Genomic DNA, 16,481 nt, shown 5'->3' on the forward strand with positions numbered 1-16,481 from the left:
ACTTCCTCCAAAATGGGTATTACAAAGATCCAAAAGGACTCAAGTGGGTGTTTGGGATAGCAGCTGTAGAGACAGAGGGTGTTTAGCAATTGAACACCTTGCCTGGACTATCAGAGAACCCATCTGCAGCAGGACTCCTGAAGGGGGAAGAGCAACGAGTGCCAATTGCCACTTCAACAGTGCATCCCTGACAGTACAGAACAACTGGAGATGCTGTGATCCCCATGCACAAGGTGATCTGAGAGCTGGAGAGCCAAGGGGTGGTCAGCAAGACACACTCACCCTTCAACAGCCCCATCTGGCCTGTGTGCAAATCTGACAGAGAATGGAGATTGACTGTGGACTGCCGTGCATTGAATGAAGTGACTCCACCACTGAGCGCTGCTGTGCCAGACATGTTGGAGCTCCAGTAGAAGCTGGAGTCCAAGGCAGCCAAGTGGTGCTATTGACATTGCCAATCCATTTTTCTCCATTCCTCTGGCAGCAGAATGCAGGCCTCAGTTTGCCTTCCCGTGGAGGGGAGTGCAGTACACCTGGAACCCACTGCCCCAGGGGTGGAAGCACAGTCCCACCACCTGCCATGGACTGACTGAGACTGCACTGGAAAAGGGGGAGGCTCCAGAACATCTGCAGTCCATCAATGACATTGATGGGCACACAACATCCCCTTTCCAGTGCCCCTCCCTGCCCTCTTTGCAGACTGGTTCCAGCTCTGCCCTTCCCAAGTGCCCAAAACCCTCTGGGATGGCTCTGCCCTTTCCAAGGGCTTTGAGAGAGGTCCCACAGTGACCCTGCCCAGCCTTCTCAACATCCCTGACACCAAAGGCCTTTTCCACATCCCATAGTTCCAGGACAGTGCCCAGAACACAGCACAGCCCTGTCCAGGTCCTCGGAGTGGTTCAGAAGGGAGGCAGCTGTGATTTCTCCACACACAGCCCCACCCCAATGGTCTCTCTGTGCACTCCTTGGCTGCCCTGAGCATTTTTCCCTGGAGCCTCCCTGCCCTGGATGTTTCTCTCTGTGCAGTCCTAAGCACAGCCCAGTAAAGAATTCAGGTGGTTTCCCAGAGGCTGTTACTCTCAGAGTGAAGTGGCCTCAAGGCACTGTTTGTGCCACTGGCATTGTGCCACCCCGAGTGCTGCTGATGGTGTTTGTGCTCCCTGGGGTTCATCTCCCCACACACACACCAGGCACTGCTGAAATCTCCTCACACACAGCAAACATGGACTGCTGGCCTGGTCCCTTGGTGTCCCTCCATGCAGGGACAAACAACCTCCTGCAGGTACAGGTGAGATGCCTGTGCTGGCAGTGGTGGTTGCAGGGGCTGGTGTGGGACAATTGCCCTGGGCCACCTTCCCAGGCTGTGCCCAGAACAAAGACACAGCCCAGGCCCTGCTCTGCTGCTCCCTCAGCTCCATGCCAGCAGCTCTGGCTGTGCCAGGACACTGCTGTGTGCCCCCCTGCACACTCCCCCTCTGCCCCAGGCACTGGGCTTTGCTTTGCCAGGCCATTCCTGGAGCACATTGCTGACAGCAGCTCTGGAGGAGAGCAAAGCCTTCCTGGCCTGCCCTCAGGAGATGCCCTTTGCTGCTGCAGCTGCTGTGCTGGAGCCCAGCTGTGTCCCAGTAGTGCCCATGGCCTGTCCCTGCCTGTGGGCACAGCAGGGACACGCAGCAGGACAGTGACCAAGCTGCCACAGCCCTGGGGCCTTACAGCCACACAAGGGCTGGCAAGGAGAGGCTGCAGCTGGGAAGAGCAGCTGTGGCAAGAGGCAGGGCCATTGTCCCTGGCTGTGCTGCTGTGCTGGGAGTCTCTTCCCTGCACCTCTGCTCACAGGCACTGCCCCTGCAGAGACACAGAAGGGCTCAGGAAGCATCTTGGACACACAGGGCAGAGCAGGACACTTTATTTTAGAGAAATGCACAGTCATCATGGCTCCTCACTGTCTCTGCTTAACACGAGCATGGCAGACGCTTATGTAGCAATACTATGACTAATGACATCCCTGAATGGAAAATGCAATCAAAATAAAAAATAAAAAAGGAAGGAAAATTAGAATACACCAAATAGAATTACAAAAAAGACACATGGCACAAAGCAGTCTGGAATGAGGGGGCCTGGAATGAGTTCCATTCTGAATGTTATGCAGAAACAAACAGGCACTTTATTGTTTCTGAAAGGAACAGAGGGGTCATATTCCTCAGGGCATCCTCAAGCTCCTGGTTCCTCAGGCTGTAGATGAGGGGTTCAGTGCTGGAGGCAGCAGCGAGTCCAGAAGTGACAGTGGCAGATGCAGGGATGGCCCCAGGCTGGCACAGGTGACCTTGAGGCTCTGCAGGGCCCAGGCCCAGCGGCTGTGCCAGAGTCAGGGCTGAGGTCACACTCTGTGGGCTGGGGCAGAGCCCAGGCACAAATCAGCCCTGGCCCAGCAGCTCTGCAGTGGTGGCCACCAGGCCGGGTGCCCAGGGAGGCTTCTGGCCATGGCCTGCAGGGAGCTGCTGCTGCTGCCAAGGTGCCTTTGGTGTGCCAGGCTCTCCCCGCACAGCTCCCAGCACGGCCCTCTGCCCTTGTGCCCGAGCCCTTCCCTGTCTTGGGGCTGGCCTGGGGCTGTTCCTGCAGCGGGGCCTGGCCTGGCCATGGCACAGCAAAGGCAGTTCCTGCTGCAGCAGGAGGCTCTGCCTGCAATGGGCTCCAACAACCCCAACAAGGCCCTGCTTGCAAAGCCCCCAGGGGAAATGAAGAGCAGGGTCATGCTGCTTTTGGGGTGAATAATGCTGAACCCAGCCTGACTCCTCCATCCCAAAGTTCCACATCCTGAGAGGGAGCTGAAGCTGTGGCAGAGCTGGTCAAATCCCCAGGGAAAGGAACAACCAAGGGACACCACTGAGAGCTTCTGCAGAGCTGCTGAGCTGGCACAGCCTGGGCACATCTGACTGACAGGGCAGCACTGCAGACTAGAAAAGCCCCATCCCAAATTTTAACTGCAGCATCTCCTGACATTTCCCTTTTCGGGGGGTGTGGAGATTCCTTCCTGAAGTGGAGACACCACTCAAGGTCACTGCCTGGGGCTAAACTAAAGAGATTTACCCACGGTTATTGGTCTGGGGGAGTGACACCCATCTCTACTCAATAACTGGATTTGCTTTAAATACAATTGTTTCAAAATTGCTTCCTATTGCACTATATTAAAAAAATGTTAGAGCTTCTAATATGTGGAGTAAATTATTCTGATTAAGACCTTTTGTCTATTCATGATCACAATCAGTCATATCCATATTTATATAAATACTTCTGGTTTGCCATCCTTATTGATGTGGTACAAAGCTGCACAATTGTTCAGTTCCACCTGTATAATCCTTTACACATAAATCCTTGACAAAGTCTTGGGCTGGCATTGGATCCAGACACTCCCAGGCCCCTCTCATGGAAAGAGTTTAGAAAGCCTGGGGGTCCTGGTTTGGGGGAGCTTGGGGGTATAATTGGGGTGTTTGGGCTCCTTTCTGCACCTCCTGACCCAACAGGAGCATCTCTACTAAACTGTGCCTGAAGCTGCCACTCTGCCCATGACAGGAGCCCCTGTGAGTGTCTGTGACATCCCGGCTCTTTGGCAGCCTGGACACTCCTGGGATGTCCCCTGGAGCCCCTGTGAGTGTCTGTGACATCCCAGCTCTTTGGCAGCCTGGACACTCCTGGGATGTCCCCTGGAGCCCCTGTGAGTGTCTGTGACATCCCAGCTCTTTGGCAGCCTGGACACTCCTGGGATGTCCCCTGCAGCCCCTGTGAGTGTCTGTGACCTCGCTGTTCTTTAGGAGCACAGGGATGTCACCACTGCACTCCTGACACTGTCTGGGACAAATTGGCCCCTTGGCAGTGTAGAGACACCTCTGTTGTCCCTGTGCAGCCCTGTGACTGTCACCTCATGACCCTTAGGAAGATTAAGGACCCCTGGGATGTCACCATGGATCCCCTATGCCTGACTGTGACCAAAGAGATCTTCAGGAGCCCAGAGACCCCTCAGATGCCACCATGGAGCCCCTGTGCCTGCACGTGAGCTCACAGCTCCATAGCAGCTGGAAACCCCTGGAATCTATTCCATCTGCTCTGCTGAGGATGGATCCTCAGCAACCTGGAGGTTCCCTGATGAATTTTAGTTCTCCAGAGGCTTGTTCAGTTTTCAGCTTTTCGGTTCAGGAATTCATTGCCAAAGCCTCATTATTATTTCAAAACATCCTAAGAAGACAAGCCCCCTGGGAATAATTTAATTTTAAGTCTTCAATTCTTCTGTGGTTTATTGTACAGATTTCAGAAGTGTATTCAAAGAAAATATACCATAATTTTTAATGCACTTTTTTGTTTCCTTTTTAGTTTTGTTTTCCTGTTTATAGATTGATATTAGCAATCTCCAGTGTATATTGTTCCCCAGCACCTCCTAAGGCACTCTGAATAGATATGAAAATCAAGACCCTTCATGGCTGGCAATCAATCACACTTTGTCCCTACCTCCACCCCACCTTTCCCTCATCCAACCCCTGGGACTCAGAGCAGCCTTGTGCAAATCTGAGCTTTCTCCACTCCAGGCTGTGCCTGCAGCTTTCAGCTCCTTGGCACCAACTCCCACCTGCTTTCCTTGCAGAAGGAGCTGCCTGAGACACAGAGGGATGTTCATTTATTGTCAGCCAACAAAACCAAGGGGAGGCACAGCTCCATGAAAAACACAAGTCCAGCCAGTGACACAAATAGAGGGGAAGATCAGCATTTCTTCTCCTGCCCTTGTACAACTCCAGGAAATTCCTGGTGTCTCCAGGTGGGAAAACTTTGACGTTTCTTCAAAGTGCTCAAATGACCCAGCTAATGAAGATGTGCTCGTGCACCTCACATGCTGCAGGTCCCCTACAGCCCTGCAGGGCTCCTGTCCCATCTGCTCTGCCCCAGTCTAAAACAGGGACCAGCATTGTCCCAGGATCAGTAGAGAGCTGAATTGGAAAGGACCTCAGCAAGTCAGCAGCCCAAGCTGTCAGAAACTGGGTCAGACCAAGTGGTTCAAGGCTGGATTTGGTGTGGATTGGAAAATCCCAAAGCACAGGCAGGAGGCAGCATCTCAGCACCTGGCTGAGCCCATGGGAACAAAGGTTTCCTGCTGTCCTGGCTGAACCTCCCCTCTTTCACCCCATCCTCATTGTCTTTTGTCTCCCACCAGGCCCCAGGTGAAGAGCCTGGCTCTGTGTTCTCCATCCCCTCCTGGGTGGCTCTGCCAGGCTGGCATGAGGAGCCCCTCAGCCTTCCCTGCTCGGGGCTGGACAAGCCCAGCTCCCTCAGCCTCTGCTCACAGCCAAAGGGCTCCAGCCCCACCTTGGAGCCCTTCCCTGGCCCTGCTGCAGCTGCCAGACATCTTTCCTGCCCTGGGGAACCCAAACCAGGCCACAGTGCCCTGGATAATGCAGGTCCTTGATGTGCTGGTGACACAGCGCAGCCCCTTGTGCCCGTGTCAGGCTCTGGGGTGGATCCTGTGGAACATCCTTTGGTGGAGGCTGTGGCTCCAGGAGCACCGGGGGGATACCGGGGGACAGGGGAGCCCACTGGGCATGAACAACATTGGACTTGTCTGGGGGGAACTGTGAGGGGGGCTGGGGCAGAGTGACCAACCCAGTGACCTCACACAGCCCCCTGTGATGTCACACAGCCCCCAGTGATGTCACACAGTCCCCTGTGATGTCACACAGCTGGTCTCTGATGTCATAATCCACCCTTTGATGTCACACAGCCACACTGTGCTGTCACATACTCCTCTGTGATGTCACACAGCTGGTCTGTGATGTCACAGTGAACTCTGTGATGGCATAATCTGCTCTATGATGTCAGACCTCTGCCCTGTGATGTGACAGCTTGCTCTGTGATGTCACAGAGATGGCCTATGATGTCACAGGTGCTTAATGACCTCACATAACCCACTCTGTGATGTCATAGCCCACTCTGTGGCCTCATGTTACCAGATGATAAATGGTCTGCACCTGGTGAGCTCACACAATGCTTGTTCTCCAAAACCACTGGCCCATGGAAACCACACAGTGCCCATTGTGTAAGAAGGGAACTGGAAGTTCCCCAGCCTCAGTGTCCTGCCAGCTCAGCCAGGCCAACTGGAACATTGGGGTCTGTGACCACCAGGGACCACCAGAGAGACCCCCAGGACAGAGGAGTGCAGGCAAAAGGGGAGGGGAAATATGTTAATGATTTCAGGGAAATGATTATCATACATATGTTTAGTGTGGGACAATGTGTATCCAAAATACAGAATATAAACAGAAACTTTCCTGTACTCAGCATGCACAGCTTTGGGAGGAGCTATCCCCCATGCTACTAGATGAATAAAGAATGCTGCTTCTTAATGCTACATTGGTGTCAAGGAGTTTTTTATTTTATCTGATTTTTGGTCACACTCCCACTGCCAAGGAAAGCTCTGTCTGCTGCTGTTCACAAACAGAGAAGGGCTGGTGGGAGATCAGTGTTAGTCAGAGGCTGCCTGGGGTACAGTGACCATGAAATAATCACGTTTCCAATATTCTGTGAATGAAGGAGGGGCATCAAGAAAACTACACTGCAATTTCAGAGGGCAGACTTTGGCCTATTTAGGATGCAGATTTGGAGAGCACTGTATAAAGTACTGGCTTTTTTAAAGGATGAAAACCCTACAAAACAAAGAAATCCAGAAAGGATGGACAAATTTAAAGAAAGTAATCTTAAGGGAGAAGGAGCAGCCTGTCCTGGTGTGCCAACAGATGAGCCAAAGAAGAAAATGACTTCTAGAAGACAAAGAAAAAGACTCATTTTGCTGGGCATGGAGCTTTTGTAGAATCTCAAGGGAAAAAAGGGGGTGCATCACATTTGGACAGGTCAGGAAACACATGAAAGGTTTAAGGATGTTTTTAGGTCATGCAGAAAGAAAATTAAAGAGGTGAAAGCTCAATTTCAGCTTAATCTGGCCACATCTCTGAAAAAAAATAAAAAATGTTTCTATAAATAAATACCAAAACATGGCGTATGGAGAACCTCTACTCTTTTTTGGATGAAGTGTGCAATACATTTATTAGATATGAGGAAAAGGCTGAGGTAGTTTTCACTTTATTTCCCTCACTTTTCAACAATAACCGAGGTTGTCCTCAGGACAAGTGTTCTCCTGAGCTGGTAGATGGGCACAGGGAGCAGAAGAGCCCCCCTGGAATCAGATGAGCAGGAAGCAGCTGGGGACCTGCTGAGCCACTCAGATACTCACAGGTGTCTCTGGGACCAGATGGGATCCATGCTAGGGCCATGAGGGAGCTGCTGGATGAGCTCCCCAAGCTGCTCTCCATCATTTCTCCTCAGTCCTGGCTCAGCAGGGAGGGCCCAGAGGACTGGAGGTGCCAATGGGAGCCCATCCCCAAGAAGGGCTGCAAGGAGGATGTGGGGAACTGCAGGCCTGTCAGCCTGCCCTGGGTGCCCAGCAAGGGGATGGAACAGATCCCCTTGAGAGCCATCCCAGGGCACCCCCAGGACGGCCCAGGGATCAGAGGCAGCCAGCGGGGATTGCAATATCTGCACTGAGGATCTGCAGGAGGGGATTGAGTCCAGCATCAGCAAAATTGCAGGTGACACCAAGCTGGGTGCGAGTGTGGATGTGCTGGAGGGTAGGAGGGCTCTGCACAGGGCCCTGCACAGGCTGGATCCAGGGCCCAAATCCAACAGGGTGAGGCTGAACAAGACCAAGGGCCGGGTCCTGCACTTTGGCCACAACAAGCCCTGCAGTGCTGCAGGCTGGGGACAGAGTGGCTGGACAGTGGGCAGGCAGAAAGGGACGTGGGGCAGTGCTGGACAGCAGGCTGGACATGAGGCAGCAGTGTGGGCAGGTGGGCAAGAAGGCCAATGGCTCCTGGCCTGGATCAGGAATGGTGTGGGCAGCAGGAGCAGGGCAGGGATTCTTCCCCTGTGCTGGGCACTGGTGAGGCTGCACCTCGAGTGCTGTGTCCAGTTCTGGGCCCCCAATTTAGGAAGGACATGGAGGGGCTGGAGCGTGTCCAGAGAAGGGCAACAAGGCTGGTGAGGGGTGTGGAACACAAGTGCTGTGAGGAGTGGCTGAGGGAGCTGGGGTTGTTTATCCTGGAGAAGAGGAGGCTCAGGGCACAGGTTGGACTTGATGATGTCCAAGGTCTTTTCCAACCTTGCTGATTCTGTGATTCTCTGAAACCACCCTTGGAGCAGTGGCAGGATGAGGCCTGGGTCTCCTCTTGAGAAGGTGCAGCAGCCCAGGTCCCTCAGCTTCTCCTCACAGCCCCAAAGCCCATCCTGTCAGTCCTGCAGAGCCTCTGCAGCCCCTCCTCATTGCCCAGAGCAGGGAGCCCCACAGGCAGACACAGCAGGGCAGATGTGCCCCCCTGGCCTGTGGTGCCTCTGGCAAGGGAGCAGCACGAGGCCCTGCAGGAGCCTGCAGACAATTCCTGAAGCACTTGGAGGATGATCCTGCTCCCCAAGGGACGTTCTCAGGGTGCCAGCTAAAGAACTGAAATGCGGAGTGGGGCCAGAGAGAAAAGGGCAAACAGGGATAGGCTGTCTGCAGGGCAGTGGACATGGATTGACAAGAGGAATAGACTAGACCAAAAAGGGAAAGGAAAAATAAAGAAAAAGAAATTCTCAGGGCAGTTTGGGGGTAGCTGCCAGGCACCCCATACTGTGAACAACAAGGTCTGTGGTGGGACAGGAAACTCAGCTCATGGGAAAAAACATTTTACCTGACATGAAAGGCCATGAAAAACCTGAGTGGTTTCGCTCCTGTCCCCCAGCCCTTCCTGGCCCCAGGGGCTGATGGCATTTGTGCTCACTCAGGTTCATCTCCCCACACCAACACCATGGGGGTGCTGACGCCTGCTCTGGGCAGTGCAAACAGGGGCTCCTGAGGCAGTGCTGCCGTGGCTGTGCCTGCAAGGATGCAGCACCTGTGTGAGCTGGGGAGAGGCCAGGGCTGCAGAGGGGGGACGTTGTTGGCAGGTGCATGAGGACGCTCTGGGACGCTGCCCTGGGGTGTCCAGCGCAGTGGGGATGGATCAGGCCCTGCTCTGCTGCTCCTTCCCATCTCCCCCAGGGACCTTGCAGAGCCCCAGCCATGCTGTTTGCCCCCAGCCTGCCCACGGCCAGCCTGGGGCTGCTGACGGGGCTTTTCTGTGCTGAGCATTGGCCTGGCCGTGTTGTGGAGAGAGCCTGGGCAAGGAGCCTGCAGCCCCCAGGCCCTGGCCTGAGGCGTCAGCGCTGCCCCAGCAGTGCCCATGGCCTGTCCCTGCTGCAGCCCCGGCACTGCCACCCCCAGCCCTGTGCCTGGCCCCGAGAGCACTCAGGCCCTACAGCAACAGCAGGGCCAGGAGGGCAGCGGGGCAGGGCCACGGCAGCAGCACTGGCAACACCAAGTGCTGCTGCTGCTGGGCACAGCTGCTGTGCCAGCACTGATCTGCCCCAGCTCTGCACACAGACATTGCTGCTGCAGCCACACAGAAGGGAACAAAAGGGAGATCTCTGGTGAAAACGCTTCTGGGAGATCTTTTTGCTCATTTAAAAGCCACCAAGAGCACAGCTCGTCATTTACACAGTCTAGAACCAGAGAAAATGCAGAGGAGAGCAACACAAGAAATGGCAGAAACAATGGCCTTGCTTTGTGAACATCACTTAAAAATAAAACAAAGAAACACTACCCGTCAACCAAACCAAGAAGATGTATCAAAGGTGACTTTTATTACAAATGATTTGCAAAAATAGCACAGTAGTTTAGTGTTTGTGAAATTGTCCAGTGATCAGTGTGCACACTGCAGCCTTGAGCTCCTGGTTCCTCAGGCTGTAGATGAGGGGGTTCAGGGTTGGAGGCACCACCGAGTACAGAACTGACAGTGACAGATCCAGGGATGGGGACGATATGGAGGGGGGCTCCAGGTAGGCAAAAATGCCAGTGCTGAGGAACAGGGAGACCACGGCCAGGTGAGGGAGGCAGGTGGAAAAGGCTTTGTGCCGTCCCTGCTCAGAGGGGATCCTCAGCACAGCCCTCAAGATCTGCACATAGGAGAAAACAATGAACACAAAACAACCAAAAGCTAAACAGACACTAACAGCAAGAAGCCCAAGTTCTCTGAGGTAGGATTTGGAGCAGGAGAGCTTGAGGATGTGTGGGATTTCGCAGAAGAACTGGCCCAGGGCATTGCCATGGCACAGGGGCAGGGAAAATGTATTGGCTGTGTGCAGCAGAGCATTGAGAAAGGCACTGGCCCAGGCAGCTGCTGCCATGTGGGCACAAGCTCTGCTGCCCAGGAGGGTCCCGTAGTGCAGGGGTTTGCAGATGGACATGTAGCGGTCGTAGCACAGGACGGTGAGAAGGGCAAACTCTGTTGCAATGAAAAAGGCAAAGAAAAAGAGCTGGATGACACATCCTACGAAGGAGATGTTCCTGGTGTCCCAGAGGGAATTGTGCATGGCTTTGGGGACAGTGGTGAGGATGGAGCCCAGGTCGCTGAGGGCCAGGTTGAGCAGGAAGAAGAACATGGGGCTGTGCAGGAGGTGGCCGCAGGCTACGGCGCTGATGATGAGGCCGTTGGCCAGGAGGGCAGCCAGGGAGATGGCCAGGAAGAGGCAGAAGTGCAGGAGCTGCAGCTGCCGCGTGTGTGCCAGTGGCAGCAGGAGGAAGTGGCTGATGGAGCTGCTGTTGGACATTCGCTGTGTCTGGACATTCCAACCTGCAGAAGGAGGAAAGACAGTAACATGAGATGTGACATTTCTCATAGGAGAGTCAAAGCCCTTTCTCACAGACCCTTCCCTGCCACTAAACACGTCCCCCTTGTCTATGTCTAGGAGATCTTCCTTCACCTTGGTTTCTGGAGCCCTGATTGCTGCTGGCCAATGTTCAGAGAGGAGTCATACCTTGACCTGCACGACACCTGACAGTAAGCCCTAACCACCAGTCAGTGCAGGGGAATGGTGAGGGCTGGGGCCAGTCCTGGTGTTTAAACTTGGTCATCTCATCCTAAGGCACAGAAGTTGCCAGGGTGAAGGGATGGGGATTGTAGGAAAGCAGAATGAAAGATTCTGCTGCACCTGGGGAGAACAGAGAGTCCAGTAAGGCAGGAAGATTGTCTGAGGCTTAGTGCAGACTGAGGGGAGCTGCTCTGTCCCTGCATTCTGTTCCCAGCTACCGTGGACTTGCACCTTTGCAAGCTTCACTCCTTTTTAACCCTGGAAAGCCAGGAGACCCTGCTGAGAGCAGAGGGATCCCTGGCACACAAAGTGGGTCCTACCTTTCCCAAAGTCAGGGAGAGTTGGCTCATTCCCAGCCTGCCAGCCTGCCCTGCCCAGAGCTCCCCAGGGCAGAGGGAGCTGGGACACCCCATTGCTGTGCTCAGCCTGCACAGGAGGAGCCCCAGGTCTTCCCTCAGCACTGCCTCCCTCCCTCCCTGCCCAGGGCTCTGCTGCTGGAGCTGTCCCAGCCCGAGCTGTTCCTGTGGCCCCGGGCTCCTTCCCTGCCAGTGCTGCCAGAGCCCAGCCCAGCCCTGGACCAGCTCTGCCCTGCATCTGCTTGGGGCTGCAGGGATTAAAGAACAGCTCCCCCAGGCCTGGGCACCATGGAAAGGGGATGCTGGATGGATCTGGAGGCTGGGGGGGTGCAGGCACTTTTTTTCGGTTCCCAGGAAACCCCGGTGTGATGCTTTAAAAGCCTCAGCCTCTACCCAGCAAAGCTAACTTTCAATTCCCACCAAGCTGAGCCAGGGAAAGGTGGGTGCACAGATTCAGGAAAGCAGAGACTCAAGAGGGAAACTCCTGCCCTGAATGTGCTCATGAGAAGTCCCCTCAGAAATGACCTGGGCATCAGCTGGAGCTCTGAGCAGCCCTGGCCCACACTGCACCCTCTCCACAGCAGCAGGACCTGCCCTGGCAGGAGCCATCCCTTGCACCCACAGCTCCCCTCCAGCATCCATGGGAGCTCCCAGGCAGGCTGAGAGCTGCCCCTGGCAGGTGGCACATGCCCTGGGCTGGCCAAGAGCCCTCAGGGCTGCAGCACCTGCTCTGCACCACAGCCCTGGGCAGCCCTGGCTGCAGCCCCAGCTTCAGCCCCTGCAGCCGTCCCTGGCAGCAGGAGCCGTCCTGCCCTGTCCCTCTGACGGTGCCCAGGGCAGCCCCGCTCTGGAGCACATCCTCCCCCAAAGCACCAAGGGCAGCAGAGCCATCCTTACAGTCACCTCAGTGCTGTCCTGGCTCAGCTTGAGGAGATCCCTGCAGCCACACACTTACCCTGTCAGAAGGGGTGAAGAGTTCTCCATGAATGATCTCAGAATTTTCCTTCCACTTTCTTTGAGTCTCTGCTTGCTTCATTCCTCTCAGGTACCTGCAGGCAGTTCCCTCAGCCCTGCTGGGCTGGAAGAGGAGCTACTCCTCAGGAGAAATGTCTTTTTAAAGCTCTTCTTAGTTTCCAGGAGATGCACCTCTGCCAGGAGCCGAGCCAAGCTCAGCAGCACAGACACAGCACAAGGACTTTAATGAGTCTCTTGAGGTTTGGTGTTGTTTACATGAGACTCAGTCCCTGAGGGAGTGTTCAAAAAACTTCTCAAGAAGTCAAAATTAATTTGAAATACTGAATTTTCTTAAAGTTTCAATTGGTCCCACAGAGAAATATGACTGAGAAAGTGTCCCCAGGTTCCAGCTAAGGCAGAACACTGCAGGCAGTGATGACAGGTGGGCACAAACAAGGCAAAGGTGTCTCTGATGCTGACCAAACCTGGATGTGTTTCAGGGATGCAAAGGGCCAAGGCTTCAGCCCCAGCCCCTGCCAAGGCAGATCCTGTCCCTCCCTCCTTGCTCAGGACTCTTCCCGGGCCACTGGGATGTGGGGATGTGCAATGCCAAGGGCAGCACCATGGGGCGGCCCCTGCCAGGCTGCTGAGCAGGGACAAGGAGGCAATGAGGCCCCAGGCCTGCAAGGGTCACTTGTCCCCTCCTGATGCCTCAGGCCCAGGCCCAGCAGCCATGGCCCAAGTGCTGCAGGAGTTGGCTGTGTCAGGGCCTTTCAGCTGCTGCCCATGCCTGTGCCCTGTGCAGCCCAGGCTGTGCTACGGTGTCCATGCCCTGCACCTCTGTCCCTGCAGGCTGTCGTCATCCCCCGGCTGCCCCACCTGGCTGGGCCCTTCCTTTGCTGACAGCTCTGCGTCCTGCCTGCCTCTGCCTGGGTACACAGAGCCTTGGGCTGCTCCAGACTCCTGCTGGGGGATGTGTTGCACCACAGCCCTGCCCTGGCAGGGAAATTCCTTCCTCCTTATGTCCAGTCTGGGCCTCCCCAGCTGCCCGTTGCAGTAATTCTTTTTTCTCTGAATGATTTACACTAGGTGAAAAAGATCCCCCATCTCTGACACCACTCTTTAAACATTCTCATTGCTCTCCTCCACTGTGCTCAGCCTCCAACCCAAGGAGCACAGAGCTCCATTGTCCCTATAAAGTGGTCATGTGCCTGAGGCCTCAAAACCCCACCTCTGGAGACCTCTGGGCACTCTCCAAGGTGTTTGCAATTGAAAACATTCTGCTCATAGTCCAATAAAATCACCAGGGGACAGGGCCAGCCCAACCTCTGTGTCGTTGCTGCTCTTGTCTTGGAGCAATCCTTGGATATATGGAATTTGGGAGGCCAAATTCTAATTTTTGCCATGGCCTCTGTAAAAGAAGATTGGTTCTTTTCCACAGGAGGGAAGGAACAGAACCCCAGTGTTTCAGGGGCAGAGGAGAGTTGCCATGAATTTTCCTAGTTTGCTGAGCGTTCATATTAAAGGAGAAATGTGCAGCTTCTCACGCTCGTGAATGTAAACACAAGACCATGTTTTATAAATATTGGCAATGTTATGAATTCCTTCTCCAAGAGAAGGGGAGGTTGAATGACAGCCTCCTTGACCAATGTGGTAGAGAGGTGGGGATACCATTCTTCAATCCATGGTCACCTTGCCACAGGTATATATTGGGAAAATAAACTAAGGGGCAAGTCTTCTGCCCTGCATGCTCTGTCCACCCAGATCTGTCTCCCCAGTCTCATTTTCTGGTAGGACTCGCTGTGATAGAGGAGAGGTGACCACCAGATGCCAAGGCCAGCAAGAGCTGGCATGTTTTTTTCTGGGATATACCCTTGCATATAGGAAATTTTAAGGAATGTACTGATTTTGGCAGTGGGCATCTAAAAAGATGGACAGTTGTTTTCCATAGCAAGGAAAGTACAGAGCCCCAGGACTCCAGGAGCTGATGACAGCCTGCCCTTTGTAAGAAATATGGCTAGGAGACCTTCTGCTCCAATTAAAAGTGCCTTTATTGGATCAGCTCTTTTGAGGGATGGGGGCTTGAGGGGCTGCGCACACCGCCGCTGCTCCCACGGAGAGCACGGCCGAAGAGGAGGAGATGGTCGGTCCTGCTGCTGATGCTGCAGAGCCGGGGCTTCCATCCTCACGGGAGTTCTCCAGAACGCCTCCTGTGGCTTGTCGTGTCCAGGGGTGTCACCTCCCTAGAGTGCTGTCGCGGTGAGGGCGAGGAAGTTTGAGGCTCCGGCTGTTAGCTGGATGGTTGCTTAGTCTATCAGTGTCTCTTGTAGGCTCCAGTTTAGCACCGGTCAGTGGTTTAAAAGGGCTTTTCGCCCTAGCTGGACTTCCGGGTTTTGAAGTGCATTCTGGGGAGCCTTAGAGTCTTTTACATCGGAGGCGGAGTCTGCATCAACCAGACAGAGGCGGAGCCCGGTGAAGCAGCAGGGGCGGTGTCGAGGGCGGTGCTTGCTTGACTGGCAGGTGGGGAGCAGCAGAGGCAGTACACAGCAGGGGTGAAAAGGGGTGGAGGAACTGGGGACATAGGGAATAGGGAATACCAAATGGAGCATACAACTCTGAGCGAATCAACTACAATTGGGTTAAGTACAACTGTCAACAGACTGCAACATATCTCTTCAACATTAACTCCAAACTCATTTCTCTCAATAACATTAACTCTAAACTCATTTCTCTCCATAACATTAACTCTAAACTCATTTCTCTCACCCTTGACATTCCAAGATCAGCCAGACCTGTCAGGTGGCCCCTGGGAGGCCAAGCCAGCCAGACCTGTTCCATGTTCCCTCGGTTCCAGGGGGCCCCACAGTGTCCCAATGGTCCCTTGCTTCCATGTGGCCCTGAGGTGTCACAATGTCCCCTTGGTCACACGGGGCCCTGAAGGCTCTGAATGGTCTCCATGGTTCCATAAGGCCCCACAGAGTCACAGTGGTCTCTGGGTTCCATGGAGCCCCGCTGTGTCACCGTGGCCCCTTGGTTTCATGGGGTCCAGGGGTGCCACAAGGATCCCCTTGGTTCCATGAGGTCCCCACAGTGTCCCTGTGATCTCCACAGCAAGGAAAGAACCAAGCCCCAGGGTGGCAGGGTGTCCTGGGGTGACAGGACATTTTCATGCTTTGTATCCCAAATCGTGGTTGGTTTTTTTTCTGTTCCCATTTTCTCAGTTTGTTTTGTCTATAGATGAGCCCCTCCCCCCGCTGCTTGCTTTTGGCTTGCTTGCTGCTAGCTTTAGGCTGCTTTGCTGGCTTTGCTCTCTTGCTTTCTGCTTTTTGCTTGCTTTTTGCTTGCTTTTTGCTTGCTTTTTGCCATTTTTCTGCTTTTGTCTTTCCCCTTCTTTCCTTCCTCCCTTCCCTGAAGACATCGGATCTGCTTCGGGCCCTGATTCAGGAACATCAAGGGAAAACCCCCTGGAGTCTGCACCTGAAAGAAGCTTTGGCACCCTACCCAGCAGAGACTGCTCAGCCTCTCTTGGACTGGTGAAAACATTTGTTGTCATCTCGGACTGTTTTTCTTGTGTTGGGGAGTGTTTTTTCGTTGTTTCTCAATAAACAAGTTTTTTCCACTTTCTCCTCTGAGGAAATTCCTCCCGAACCCGGTGGTGGGGGAGGGAGTTGTGGGGATTTTCCCCTAAATTTGTCCTAAACTAGGACAAACATTTTTGGTGGCCCGTATGGGGAGGCGATCATACAAAGTGGAAAAAACTTTATTCTAATAATATTTTGGTTTCTGTTGTTTTGTGGGCATATTGGTATGTCTCTTTTTGAAGGTATAATGTCATTTGGAGTGAAAGCCTGCCTTTATTTCTGGTCATTAGGGTTCTTTGAAGTTTTAATACCTTTTTGGTCATTAGGTTTATTCTCTTATCCAGCAATAGCCCCGATATTGTCCTTGATGCATAGCTTTTGTAACCGTGGGGCACTAACCAGAATATTTATCGGGCTGGGCTTGGTTGTGTTGATTTGTAAGAGGTTCATAAAAATGTTGCTATCGGTTCCAGGAATGGATGGTTCATGGTTGTGGTTGTGTACTCAGTTTGTTAGGGGAGAAGCAGAGGAGGAGGCTTTTCAGCCTTTGCTTTCCTTCTTCTCCTCTGAATTGTTTACATCTCTATTAGAAAATGTTCGGTTCTCCCTGACT

General features: G+C 53.7%; 2 protein-coding genes across 2 annotated transcripts in view; both read right to left on the reverse strand.

The window, feature by feature from the left end:
* LOC134562449 (olfactory receptor 14J1-like) overlaps window positions 1-16,481 on the reverse strand; it is a 184,659-nt gene that overhangs the window by 76,531 nt on the left and 91,647 nt on the right. The gene's annotated exons all lie outside the window — the stretch shown is intronic.
* LOC134562357 (olfactory receptor 14J1-like) lies at window positions 9,747-10,716 on the reverse strand. Its single transcript, XM_063419732.1, has one exon. The coding sequence runs from the start codon at window positions 10,714-10,716 to the stop codon at window positions 9,784-9,786; it is 933 nt and encodes a 310-aa protein (XP_063275802.1). The 3' UTR covers window positions 9,747-9,783.

The sequence above is a fragment of the Prinia subflava genome, chromosome 27 (genome assembly GCF_021018805.1).
Source record: "Prinia subflava isolate CZ2003 ecotype Zambia chromosome 27, Cam_Psub_1.2, whole genome shotgun sequence".
Classification (NCBI taxonomy): Eukaryota; Metazoa; Chordata; class Aves; order Passeriformes; family Cisticolidae; genus Prinia; species Prinia subflava.

Bases quoted from the DNA above. Each gene is read 5' to 3' on its own strand.
- LOC134562357 (XM_063419732.1), bottom strand. From the start codon at position 10,716: ATGTCCAACAGCAGCTCCATCAGCCACTTCCTCCTGCTGCCACTGGCA.